The 14,609-nt window shown below is 40.2% G+C and overlaps 1 protein-coding gene across 3 annotated transcripts in view; it reads left to right on the top strand.

Moving 5' to 3' along the window:
• Positions 1 to 14,609, top strand: part of LOC100248949 (uncharacterized) — a 58,683-nt gene that overhangs the window by 31,554 nt on the left and 12,520 nt on the right. For all 3 annotated transcript variants that reach the window (XR_009466382.1, XR_009466383.1, XM_059738927.1), the window contains exons 12-13: positions 1,225 to 1,299; positions 1,395 to 1,529. Coding sequence is in view for 1 of the 3 variants with exons in the window: in XM_059738927.1 (XP_059594910.1) it covers positions 1,225 to 1,299; positions 1,395 to 1,529 (210 nt within the window). In the remaining 2 variants the exon portion in view is untranslated. The remainder of the gene's footprint in view (positions 1 to 1,224; positions 1,300 to 1,394; positions 1,530 to 14,609) is intronic.

The following is a 14,609-nucleotide window of genomic DNA, read 5'->3' as shown; positions in this document are numbered from 1 at the left end:
CACTAAACAAGTAAATGCCTTTAAAGGAACAGTGGATGAGTCCTACTAACCAAAAACTTCCACATAGGAGAGAGAGGGACGGGATGAATCCCATTGCTCCTTAACCTCTCAAATGAGTTGAATAGACATGGGGGATTATGTCATTGTTTGGAATAGTTTGGGTGACATGCTCTTTTGTAAGATGAAATTGCTTGAGTTGACCTGGGCCCTTTGTGAGAAAGAAAGGAAAGAAAGCTTGGAGGGCTGCTCCCTTGTGCTTATTTTGGACTGTAGGAGAAGAAAGAAATGGGGGATAGTTTGAAGATGTTGAATAGATGGACCAAGCAGTTCTATATTCTGATGTGTAATTTTTTAGAATGGGTCAAAAGGTACATAGATGATTATTCATTGACCATGATATGTTTCTTTGATTGGTTAAGCTCCAAGTAAGGGGAGAGTGGTTGTTTTTGTTTTCTCTCTTCTTTTCACTTGCTTACTGGTGCCTATTGTACATCGTGTGTGCTTTGGTCCACTCATTTATTATCGCTATTAATATATTTTCTGTTCCCTTATCAAAAAAAGAAAAAGGCACGGAGGAGAGAGATGGCGGGTGATAAGTTGCTGATGATTGCTTACATATGCAAATCTTTCCTTCTTTTTGAATGTTTCATTTTTTCCATTAAAACAATAAATTTAGATTTGTAGCATGAGTTCTCATTTTCCCTCATGTGGTAGCTTCCTACTTAACCTTAAGGTGGAAGGCCTCCATGCCATGGGTCTCTTAGTGTTGGTGTACATCTTTTCTCCATAAATTTTGACTGCTTATGATTCTCCTTTCTAGATAGGAAAAATGACAGGCTGTTGTTTCATTGGTAATCTATCAGGGTGTTTGATAAAACTTAATATTTAATGCGTGATGACTTAAAATGACTTTAACTTACATTATGCTTAAGTTATTAAGCCATTAAGTCATAATGTAAGTTAAAGTCATTTTAACTAATCATGCATTAAATATTAAATTTGATCAAACACCCTCTATGTCTTCCCATTTATTTATTTTTAAAAATTCTTCTCTCAATAATAAATTACAAAATATGATAGGTTTAAATTTCAAGCTTCCAAAATATTGATTAGGGTGATTGTATCTGTGTCAATGTCAAAGGCAGTTTCAAGAAAGTTGGAGACACTCATGGTATGGAATTTTATATCAGATGTTTTGTTTTCTGATGCTTGTTTTCTTTGCAGATTAAAGATGACACAAAGAGATCAGTGTATTGCGCCTTGATCAGATTGCTTCAGGAAAAAGACCTATCTGTTAGAGTATGATGCATAAATTCACTTTTCTTTTGTATATGTTATGCCACCTAAATTTGTTATATGGTTCAATCACTGAAGTTGTACATCTATTGTTTTAGCTGGCAGCCTGTCGGTCTCTATGTTTTCATATTGAAGATGCGAACTTTTCAGAGCAAGGTTTTACTGATCTTCTTCCAATCTGCTGGGATTTATGTTTCAAGTTGATTGAGGAAGTCCAGGAATTTGACTCAAAAGTAAACTATTACCACCTGTACAGTTTGCTGTTTAGTATATGCTTGTATTTTCTTTTTAATTGTGATTAAAAATCTTTTCTTTTCTTTTCTTTCATCATTTTTTTCTTTCAAACGCCTTCTTTTTAATTGAAAATAATTTTAATGTTGGCCTTTCCTGGTTAGCATGTACATACAAGAAGACATAATGCCTTTAATTGATTTTGTAGATTAGGTCAGAACCGACATAGCTTTTTTTGTGTTCTCTTTCTTTATGGAAAAGCCTTTTGGTTCCCATTGTATGTCTTGTGTACCTTGATGTGCAGTTTTCTTTGTCAATATCTATAAAATCTTTTAGCTTATAAAATAAATGTCTGCGTTTCCTGGCTATGATGGTTTATGTTTTTTTTTTTTTTTTTTTGATAAGCAAGCACAGACTTCATTCAAAGAAGGCAAAAAAGCCCCATAGTATACAGGACGTATACAAGGCAGCTAAGGCCTTATAAGCAAAAAGACCAAAAACTCACCACCCCTTATCTGGAGGCTAACCACTCCATGAATCCTATAAGGGAATGCGGCTCCTCACCCATATACAATTTAGCCCAACCCCAAATGTTACATAAAAAAGAATATTTAAACCTCTGAATTGCTAACTCTCTCCCCCTAAAAGCTAGTCTATTCATTTCCTTCCAAACCGTCCAAAAAATAAATAACGGAATGGAATTCCAAAGCTTTTTCCTTTTTTTCCCCACAAAAGCACCCCCCAACTATATAAAACCTCCTTTACAGTTTTAGGAAAAACCCACTGAACCCTAACTAATCCCAAAACTAAATCCCACAACACTCTGGCCATTGTACAATGAATAAGGATGTGGTTCACATTTTCCGCTTCACAAGCACACAAAAAACAGCGGTTGGGAAGCTGCCATCCTCTTTTCTGAAGCTTATTAAGAGTCAATATCTTCTCCCAAGTGGCTTCCCACGCAAAAAACATAATTTTAGTTGGAACTCTCTCCACCCAAATTTTTTTTTTTGGGAAGACGACCTCCAGAGGCCTATCCAACCGGCTGTACGCTTCCTTCACACTAAACTGCCCACTTCCCCCTTCCTTCCAAAAAACCGAATCTTCCTCCCAAGTAATCCTTAATCCCCTCAACTCCTGGAGCAAATTGCCTACCATCTCCACCTCCCAATCATTAAAATCCCTAATAAATCTCAAATTTCAGCCCCCTTCTCCAAAATTCTGGTTCCACATTTCTTCAACTGTCGCGTTTCTATGAGCTGCCAAGATGTAGAGGTGCGAGAACCTTTGGGACAACACTATATCCCTACACCAAGTGTCAGTCCAGAACCTAATTTTATTACCTTTTCCCACTTTGAATGCCAAGTTTTCTCAGCACCAGCCAACTTCCTTTAAAATCTCCTTCCAAACCCCCACCCCAAACGCACCCACAACCTTTTTGGTCCTCCAACCGTAGTCCTCTTGGCCATACTTTGCCACCAGCATTTGCTTCCATAGAACCTTCTTATCACAAGCGAATCTCCAAATCCATTTGCCAAGTAAAGCTTTATTCACAAGGGTTAGCTTCCTTATTCCAAGCCCCCCTTTCTCCTTATCCCCACACACCATCTCCCAATTGACAAGATGAGCTTTCCTCTCCAAGTTCCCCTCCTCCCCCCCAAAAAAAAATCTCTTTGCAGTTTTTCTAATCTCCTTGCCATAGAAATGGGCATTCGAAAGAGGAACATCTGATACACTGACATGCTTGCCATTGTGCTCTTAATTAGAGTGATTCTCCCGCCCTTTGAGATATATTGACTTTTCCAAAGGGCAAATCTCCTTCTCACTTTCTCTTCTACCCCATCCCACCTAGAGACAGCCTTATTTGACACCCCCAGAGGCAGCCCCAAGTACACTACAGGCAGCTTCCCCACCCTACACCCTAACTCCACAGCCAACTCATCCACCTCTTCCACCTCCCCTATTGGAATGATCTCACTTTTAGCCAAATTGATTCTTAACCCTGAAGCGGTTTCAAACCAAAACAGAATCCAACTCAAATTCGTTAAGTGCTCCTTCTTTGCCTCACAAAAAACGATTGTGTCATCAGCAAAGAGCAAATGAGCAACTTGGACAGCCCGCCCTCTACCGCGCTGAATTTTACACCCTGAAATAAATCCCCCTTCCATAGCCCTTCTGATTAGAACGCTCAACACTTCCATCCCCATGACAAAAAGAGAGGGGGACAGGGGGTCCCCTTGATGCAACCCTTTTGAGCTAGAGAAGAAACCAGCTGGGGCTCCGTTCACCATGACTGAGAATTTAGCAGTGGAGATACACCACCACATCCACCTCAGCCACTTTGAGCCAAACCCCATTTTTTCCATAACCTTCAACAGGAACTGCCAATTAATACTATCATAGGCCTTCTCAATATCTAGCTTACAGATTAACCCATTCTCACCCCTTTTATTCCATGCGTCAATCACTTCATTTACTATAAGAGAGGCATCTAGAATCTGTCTTTTCGTGGCAAACGCGTTCTGATAAGGGAAGACCACTTTTCCTATCACTTTCTTAAGCCTGTTGGCCAACACCTTAGCCAACAGCTTATAGAGCCCCCCTAAAAGGCTGATGGGTCTAAAGTCCCCTAGTTCCTCGGCCCCTCCTTTCTTTGGTAACAACACCAGAAAGGTATTGTTGAGACTCTTGAGGAAAACATTCTGGTCATAAAACTCCTTGAACATCTCTAAAATTTCCTCCTTTACAAATTCCCAACAACTTTGCCAGAATAACAAAGTGAAACCGTCAGGGCTTGGGGCTTTATCCCCATTCATATCCATCAAAGCCGCCTGGACCTCACCCTCAATGAAGGGGAGCTCCAACATCTCCGCTTTTTGCAAACAGATTTGATTAAATTGAAGGCTTCCAATGTTTGCCCTCCACTCTGAACTTTCTGAAAACTGCTGTTGAAAGGCATTCATTACCCCTTAATTTCTCGCTCCTCTATTAGCCTTACCCCATTTATTTTAATTCTGTCCATGTAGTTGGCTCTTCTATGAGCAAAAGCCATTCGGTGGAAATATCCCGTGTTTCTATCCCCTGCCTTTAACCATAATTCCCGTGACGCCTGTCTCCAATGTGTTTCTTCCAGATCTACCCACTTGGCATATCCCTCCTTGGCTTCCTTCTTACAAGCTAATTCCTCCACTGTCAAACTTCTCTCACCTTCCACCCTATCCCAATACTCCACTTGTTGGAGCGCTGCCTCCTTGTTACATTCCAGATTCCCGAACACCTCCCTATTCCAAACTTTAAGCTTCTACTTCAACTCCTTCAGTTTTGCAGACAATCTAAAGCTGGTGCTACCACTGACCTCTATCCCCCTCCACCAATTACAGATTAAATCTTTGAACCCCTCGACTTTGAACCATATGTTTTCGAATCTGAAAGGGGCAGACCCTCTTCTAAGGCAACCCCCCTCAAGTAACACTCGGAAATGATCCGAGGTCGGCCTAGGCAACCTTCGTTGTCTCACCCTACTAAACTAGTCAAGCTAGCAAGGAGTTACCAGAAATCTATCTAGCCTAGCCCTTGATTGGCTATTCAGACCCCCACTCCACGTGAAAGCTCTCCCTTGTAGTTGTAAGACCACGAGGCCTAGCTTGTCTACAACTTGCGCAAACCTCCTCATAGCTGAGGTTATTCTCCCTTACCTGCTCCTTTCACTTTGAGAGAGGATGATGTTGAAGTCACCCCCAAGGCACCAAGGCCCCTCCCAAATTCCTCTAACCGCCCCAATTTCTTTCCACAAACACTCCCTCTCAACTCTGGTAAACGGGCCATAAACACCCGTGAATACCCAAATCACCCCATTATCCACTTTTCTGAATCTGCAGGATAACGAAAATTGCCCCTCCTCCTACTCCAACAAATCCAGAACTCTTTTATCCCAACAAATCAAAATACCTCCAGCCGAACCACAAGCATCCAAGGCCTTCCAATCTAAGAATCTTCCAGACCCTAAACTACTCACCACCCTGTCAGACATAACTTGAACTTTTGTCTCCTGAATGCAGAACAAATCCACCTTCTGCTTCCTGATTACCGATTTAATTACTTTCCTTTTCGTGCTTTCGTGCGCTCCCCTCACATTCCAACTCAACAGCTTGAGGTTCATTGGACAACCACTGACTGCACCCCTTTGCCCTGAAGAGGACATTTCCTTCTACCATCCCCCTCATAGTTGACTAAGCATTCCAATCTCTTTAACTCCCTTTCAAATCTCGATTTTTCCAGTAGTCCTTTGCTGTGGATCTTTTCCCTCCTTTTCCTGATTTTGACCAAGAAACTTAATATGTCCTTTTCCAGTCATTCAGTCGAAAATCCCAGGAATTGGTTGAACCTTACTAGGCTACTTTCTTGCCGATTCAGGGCCCCTTCCCCCCTTCCTTCTTGGAACTCATATTGGGATGACCCCCCCTCCAAATCCCTTGCCATTGAGATAGGACCATTAAACTCAACCAACTCCCAGTAGTCATTGCCATTCTCACTAGGCCTAGCAGCGTCTTGACAATTTGACACACTTCCATTCTGGCACGTCTCCCTTAACACCCCAGAAAGATCAAAGAACTCCCCCTCTGGAGTCCGACCAAGCGAAAACAAAGAAGAATGAAAAGGAGTCCCCGAGTCCCTTAAACCCCCTAAGATTGAAAGAGACCCATACCTCGAGACTTCTTCCACTAGGGCACTGTCTGTCAACAAGAAGTGGAAGTCTACTTGCTGGACTCTCTCAACTTCCTTTTCCCGCACACTTAGAAACTCCAGCTCAAAATTGGCTTCTCCACAAGGCCCAGGTTGGGCTAAGATCCCCACCGGGCCTTTATTAAACTGAACCTCTACCGGGCCTTTTCTCCTCGTGACTGAAGGCCCACCAGGCTGCACCCCAGGATCCTTAAAGTGGCTCAATAACGGCCCGCTGCTCTTTCTTTAGACCATATTAGGCCCAAATCGTGGCCTAAACTCCTCCTCTGAGACCTTCTCCTTTCCTTTAGAACCTTTCGACCCAACCGCAGGCCCAACCCCACCAACTCCAGCCCCTTTTGAAATTACTCCTTCAGAGAAGATTTGCGGACTAGGCCTCTCAGCCCTCCTCAAGCCCAGATTGTTCTCAGTAAGCCCAACCAAGGGCGGTCCATCTTCCGTCCCACCCACTAAGGGCCGGATCATCTACCCGAATTGGATCCGGCCCACAGATGAAACCTTACCCGTCCCATCCATTTGCCCTTCCATCCCGTTAGCTGTTCGTGATAGCGCCTCGAGCCCTGCGCTACCCCACTTTTCCACTCGCCGGCCAGTGCGTGCGCCTCCGTCGCCCTTGACCTCTCCTCTGCCACGATCTATTGAGCCCCGGTGACCCTCCGGCTTTTGTCTAATCGATGGCAGCACCTCCCACCAAAGAGGAAGGTTATAATAAATCCCTTCGACTCCAATTACTAATGAACTTGGCAACTCACCTCTCTTTGTTTTCACCAAGATCCTAGCCCACCGGAGGTTTTCCATTTTTTCCGTCGAAGGATCCATGGCTACAAAGCCACCGCACTCATCCCCCACCCTTCGCAGAATGGTCGGGACCCAGAGCGATAATGGCAAGCCCTTAACCCTCACCCAAACTTCTTCTCTTATTTCCCCTTCTTCCAAACACCCGAGACTTGGACTCCAAAGCTCCAGTTCAACCTGAATCCTACCCACCGACCTTTTCCTGGCGGCAATAACTTTCCTGGCTTCTACCGCAAGTTCGAACTCTAAGAGGGCCTGACCCTCTTCCATCCAAGCCAAACCAAGCTTCCCTTTCAGCCCCCAAACGCTCGCCATCAGCCACCCCAACCTCGCCAGATCCTCTCCTCCTGCTACCCTAGGGTTCCATTTTTCGACTAAGCAGTGCTCCAATCTATTCACATTCCTGCTAATTTTCTCTCCCTCTACCTCCATTCTGACCAAAAGACGATCCCTATTCCCCCATCTCTTCCCCATTTCAGCTTGCATTCTTTCAGGGATCTACTCTTCCTTTTTTTCCTCCCTTCTGTCAATCCTCGCGATCAAATCCCGTACAACCTCTACCATAGCTGACCATCCCTCCCTTCCCCCTCTGCCTCTCGGGATACAAATGTTGTATCTTTTCTCCTCCGCATCTACAACCCCTAATCGGATAAAGCTCCCCGCCTTGTTGACTTCGCGCACCATGGAGTAACTTCTCCCCTTTTCCTTCCAACCCTTCTCCCATTTGTCGTCTTTCCCATCCTTAACGCACTGGTCCAACCCTTCCAGAAAAATCCCAGCGCTTGCCGGCCCCAATCTAACCCATGAAAAAACCCCTCTTTTGCTTTCCACAATGAAGAGTAGGGTTTTACCTCTTCTCTTCTCCAACTCTACTTCAAAGACCTTTGATTCCACCCCGAAACTCTTTCCTTGCCGTTTCCTCCGTTTCTCCGTTTGGTTATCTCCCTCGTCGCCATCGCCCTCACCCTCGCTCTCGCACTCTCTCGCTCTCTCTCTTAACAGCATGACCCTTTTCCAATTCTAATACAGTTATTACATATGATGGTTTATGTTTTTTTATTGCATTTTCATGTGTATGGCTAGTGTGGTTTTACTATGGAAAAAAATCAGTGCAAAAAGTTGTTCCCCATGCCTTATTTTCAGCATTGAAATGAATTGCATGAGAATGGTGTGCATATTCTAAAATATCACAATGGACACACCTTATTAGTTGCAAATTTCTTAGAATATATTTTGTTTTTCAAATAAGATGTGTAGAATATGGAACTATATGCAATGAAATACTCGAATAAATGTGTAATAATCAATGATATTTTCCATGGATTCATTATTTTTATTTCTTGTTTTTTTCTGGTTTGTAGCCATATACTTTAGTTTGAAGAGTATTGCCTAGTTGTTCTCAACTAGTTCTTTCTCAAAGTTCTTAGTTAGTTTCTTCTCTAATGCCATATCTTCTTTCACCAATTTCATTCCTTGTATTCTGGCAAATTTCATTTGAAAAATCCAAAGCTCCACTAAAAGTAAAGGCTAAGAAAGCCTTACAAAGCTTTTAGTCTGAAGTGGCGTGTCATCTGCAAGGCAATAGAGAATTTATCAATCATGTATTTTTAGAGTGGTGGGATGGAAATTGATCAAAACTCAAAAATGTTGGTAAAAACTCCAATAAATAATAAAGAAGTAATAATATGCATTAAAATTGTTTTATCGAAGAGAACAATGTATTTATGCTATAATTTATGATATTAGACGATAATTTCATACGTGCTGCTAAGAAATATGTATTTTCAGAGTGTGCATTTAATATTAATCTGGAGTAAATATTTGATCCCATTAAATGTCAACAGTTTTTACAAAATATGTTGTAATGGTTCCTTTTGATACTAAAATGAAGACCAATGTGGTGCCATGACACTGGAGAATGAAGGAATCATATCTTGATGGAGATAATTTTGATATCATGACATATAGTTTGCATAATGTTGATTGTAATTACGAACATGTCATGCATAGGTCTCTTGAGTCTTGCCCATCACCTCTTCATGGATGGAAACTTGGAGTTCACTTATGCACTTGTTTGAAATCCTCCTTGCATCTGATCTGGAACATCATATGGCATTTATGTAGAAGGATAGTTAAATATATGATAGTCATGAGATGTTGAACTCTAACCCATTACATAATTTGGGTAAGGTTGGCCATAACTCATTACATGAGGAGGATAAACGTTAACCTCATTTGATGAGTCACTATGTCGAGTCTATATACTCATGGGCTCAAAGCTGCCAGAAAAGAAGTTCTCATCAAATGCTGCCATCCTTTGTTGTCTCCTCCCTTTAGATGACTTTTTGAAATAGCTACCATGCTTGGACTAACTCTTCTAGAGCCATGGTCTTCTTCTTACATGCAGCATGTGAAATTGGTTGCACTAGTAAATGTGCTCAATAGATATTGACATTTAGATTGTTGTCCAACATCCTCTCGATCATTTCCATCCTCATCATCATCTCCATCATTAGCTTCCCCTCCTCTTTAGGAATCATAATTAGAACCAGAAGTACTCATGGCGTTTGAGGTTTTAGTAGAGGAAGTTAGAGGGAAGATACTCATGTCAATCAAAATCTCTTTTTTTGGAGTCTCTTGGGTTTTTCCGCATTCGGTTAAGGAAACTCTAATAGGTTGGAGAGGTTCCATTATGGGTAAGAAGAGGAAGGTGACGTGGCTTTTGGGACCATTATGCTTGTTTTGGGTCATTTGGAAGGCTAGAAATTCAATTGCTTTTGAGGACGGGGTGCTATCTATACAAAAGCTGAAAATTTCCTTTGTGTATTTGCTATGGTCGGAAACCAAAGTGTGGATAAAAGATGGTCCTTCGACCTTATTAGATTTTATAGATTGGGTGTGCATGTATTAAAGAAGAGGGTTTTTTGTGCTTTCATAGAGGGGTGGGTTCTTTTGTAAGGGGGTGAGTCGTTTTTTCTATACTGTAACTATTTGAGTCGCTTCTTTAGCGTCTCTTTATCAATACATATATTACTTACTGATCAAAAAAAAAAAAACACTAACATAAGGAAGTTGTGTGGATGGTTGCATCGCTTACTAAAATGAATCTGTCGTGTGTTGCTTTGACTTTCACTATGAACTTCTTCAAACAACACTCTTTCAACATCAAAACTTGAATCACGAACATGTGAGGCAATTTTGTGGGTCGGGATTTCTGTTGTTATCATCTAAGTGTGCGGGTCTGATTCACTAGAACATCTGATTGTACTCTTCTTATTTTTTCTTAGTTGAATTGTCTAGCATATCAATGAATTATTTTTTTTTGCAACTTTATCATTTTCTACGTCCATATCTCATAACTTTAGGTTCATGTTCTAATAACAAAAAACTAATTATTGAAGCTTAGAGTAGGCGAGATGATCCCGTTATTTTGTGTGGGTTAGGGCAAATATGCTCTAATTTCTCTTGTAGGTTGAAGATGATGTAGTTTGTGATAGGATTAGAATAGCCAAATTCCTTAATATAGGTTATTGTTCTTCTACATGAATCGCCACTATTCAACTACAAACAAATAAATGTCATGAATACATACATTAGTACAAGAATGATAATCAAAGTATTTTGATTTTAGCATTCTATTTTTTCTATTGACAAAAGTACTCATCCAAATCCATTTCTATCCTTGTTGCGATTGCAACTCGATCATCGAATCCTTTCTTGACATCTCAAAAAAATGGAAACTACACATTCAATATGATAATATCAAACATTTAGCTAATTTGAAAGTAAAATGACAAAGGAAATTGTAATTTGAATGAGTTTGTAATGTAACACTATCAAAGTTCCCTCATTTCCAAATCGAGGAAGGGCTTTAGTAGCAGGGTGGGTTTAATGTGGTAAATATGTCATGGATGACTTGAAGTAGTAGGGGATCTCTATTAACCCCATCTTTGAGTTGGAATTTTGGGTTGAGGAAGTATGCTACAAAAGTTAAATACAATTAGGACTCTTAGGAGAAAGTTAATATGTGATTATGTTCGAAACTCACAAAAGATTGAGATGGATGGTAGTTAATAATTTAGTAGTAAATAGAATTACTTGTTGAATGAAGTGGATGACTTGGTGTTTTATCCCAACTTTCATTGATAATGTTTAACATCTAAGATGTAGACCTTAAATGGTTGATGTTAGTTTTCATCACACAAACTAACTCATACATAAAGGGCATTGTGCGAAAAACTTCTAAATCCACGATTTGAAGAACTATGTATAGTAGCTCATAAATTGCTACTTGGTCCCAATAACCATGGTTGAGCATTCTTTGTTTAACTTCTTTTTTGATTGTCATACGGTTTAGTTTGTGTTTTGCCTATTGATAACTCATGAACAATTTCTTTAAATCCACCTTCTATTTTAATTGTTTGATTATAAACAACCTCCTTAAGGTTAATCCTACATAAATGTCATCCTAATTAGGCAACCTAGGTTTTTAGGTGAATGAGCAACCCATGTCCCTTGAAAGATCAATGCACTTGAAAATCCGAGAGTCCAATTTTTGGAGCCTTAACTTGTCCCAAGACACTCAAGAGAACAATGGCTGAATCCTCTTCCATTCGAAGATTACTACAACCAAAATCAACTACCTCATTCAAACCTACTATCAAATTAGGACATCAACCTTAACAACCAACCAATCCATGTGTCTTTGGAGAATTCTCTGTTAAGTTATCAATTGACTCAAATGCTTACTCTGTTAGGTAATAGGCCAACAATGTATATTAAGTTTGCTTGAGATAAGGTTTGTATAAGATTATAGCTAAGGTCTTATTAGGGCACTTAAATAGAGTTCTCCATGAAACCATCTACATTTCCTAAGGAGCCTTTGTTGAGGGGAGACAAATTTTGGATGGTGTTTTGATTGCCAATGAAGTGGTAAACGAGAAAAGGTATTTAGGGGAGGAAGGGCTAGTATTCAAAATAAATTTTGAAAAGGCCTACGATGTGAACCAAGGTTTTTTAGATCATTTGCTAAAGAGAAAAGGTTTCAATACAAAATGGAGATCTTGAATGAGGGGTTGCTTGTCGTTGACGAGTTTTGCTATCATAGTAAATGGAAATGCCAAAGGTTAGGTGAAGGCAACTAGAGGTTTAAGACAAAGAGATCCTTTTTCTCCTTTCATTTCCACCATTGTAGTGGATATCCTAAGTAGGATGATGATTAAAGCAAAGGAAAGTAGTTTATTAAAGGGTTTCATAGTGGGTAGTGATAAGATTAGAGTCTCTTTTACAATTTGCAAATGATACCATTTTCTTTGCTGAAGCCTTTTCGGAAATTCTGCTAAACCTCAAGCTAATCCTTTTAGTTTTTGGGCAAATATCAAGGCTTAAGATCAATTTGGAGATGAACACTCTTTTTCTATTAAAATAATAAGCCAGGATCTAGTATCTAGGTTGACTTTGATGCTTGACTGTAAAGTTTCAAGATGACCTTTATCTTATTTGGGTCTTTCTTTAGGAGGGGATTTGAAAGCAAGTGGATTTTGGGATCTAGTGGTTGATAGAATCTCGAGGAGACTAGATGGGTGGAAAAAGGCCTTTTTGTCTTTGCGTCGGGGGGGATAATTCTAATCTAGTCATGCTTATCTCACATCCCTGGCTATTTCTTATCTCTTTTCAAGATTCCAACATCAGTAACCTTAAAGATTAAGAAAGTGCAAAGGGATTTTATTTGGTCAAGATTGAGGAGAGTAAAAATGATCATCTTATCAATTGGACATTGTGTGTTGGCCAAAGAAGTAAGGAGGTTTAAGGATTGGAGACTTTACGAGAAATCGTGGTCTTTTAGGGAAATGGCTTTGGAGGTTCTATAGGGATAATTATGACCTTTGACATTGGGTTATTTTGAGCATTTATGGAACACATTCTAATGGATGGGATGCCAACATTTTGGTTAGATGGTCACATAGGTGCCCTTGGAAGGTTATTGCACAAGTTTTTTAAGGCTTTTCTTCATATACTTGCTTTGTGGTGGGTGATTTGGAGAGAATTCATTTCTAGGAAGATTTGTGGTGGGGAAATAAACCATTGTGTTCTCAATTTTAAGGTCTTTATAGAGTTATCATAGTTAAAAATCTCACCATATCAGACCTGCCAGGGTAGGCCATTTGGTTAGGACGAACACTAGGAAGTGTGGTCCCAATAAGTGGCACATGGTCCTGGGTTCGAATCCCGCCACTAATGATACCCTAAATTTATCTGGCGTTGGTTGTTTCGAGGTGATTAGCACCCCGAGGTTTGGGTCCGCATGGGGAGTCCTAAGGGCCTGACCATGGAAGGTTCCTTGGTTTTCAAAAAAAAAAATCTCACCATATTAGTCCTCCTTGGTAATTCCTTTTCACCTTCTTGGAACCTTAACTTCTATCGTAATCTTATTGCCATGGAAATTGAAAACCTTGAAAGATTCATGTCATCACTCTCTTCTGTGCACTTGTCTCCTTTTGCCGCATATTCAAGAGCTTGGTCTTTGTCTTCTTCAAGTTCATTCTCAGTAAAAAAAAGTTTTCTTCGCCTTGTTGGAGTTATTATCCAATCCCATTCTTTGCAGCCAAATTTTTATTGAAATCAAAAGCCCCTTCAAAGGTTTAGGCTTTTGCTTGGTTAATAGTGCACAAGAAGGTAAACACCAATGACATGCTATAGTTGAGAAGACCTTATAAGCTTTGTTAGTTTCTGTTGGTGCATTTTATGCATGGGAAGTGGGGAATGAATCAACTATCTTTTTCTACATTGCCCCATTAACATTTGGGCTTTGACATAAGATTTTCGGTCTAGCCAAGATGGATTGGGTTCCACCTAGGAGTATATGTGATATGATGACCATCTCATTTAGATGTTTGGGGAGTTCCATCAAAGGCAAGGCCCTTTGGCAAATTGTATGCCTCACTATGCTTTGAATTGTGTGACAAGAGGAAAATACTAGGATCTTTGAGAAAAAGGGGAGAATGGAAGAGATGATATGAGATCTACTTCATTTTTATTCCTCCTTGTGGGCCTCTTGTATTATCACCTTAAAGGTGTTACACTTAAAGTTATTCAATTTGGTTAGCTTTTGAAGAGGGAGGGGGGAGGATAACATTGAGAGGAATTGAGCCCGGTTTTGAGGAGATTTGTATATCCTTTAAGTAGCCTATGCCTTTGTGTATAGTTCTCCTTGTGTAGTGGAGGTTTTTAAGTCTTATTTTGATTAGTATTATGTATTTTGTGGGGGAGGACCTCTCATCCTTCCCTTGTACCTTTTTTATAATTAATATATCTTTTGTTTCTGATTGAAAAAAAAATAAAAATTGCAATCTGAATTTTTTTATGACCCCACCAATCATCATTGATCCCATATTGCCTATTGGGCAAACATAGAGGAATTGAGTCCGGTTTTGAGGGGATTTGTATATCCTTTAAGTAGCCTATGCCTTTGTGTATAGTTCTCCTTGTGTAGTGGAGGTGTTTAGTCTTATTTTGATTAGTATCATGTATTTTGTGGGGGAGGA

This window comes from Vitis vinifera, chromosome 8, assembly GCF_030704535.1.
Source record: "Vitis vinifera cultivar Pinot Noir 40024 chromosome 8, ASM3070453v1".
Taxonomy (NCBI): Eukaryota; Viridiplantae; Streptophyta; class Magnoliopsida; order Vitales; family Vitaceae; genus Vitis; species Vitis vinifera.
Note: the sequence above shows the minus strand (reverse complement) of the source record. Positions and strands in the feature narration are given on the sequence as shown.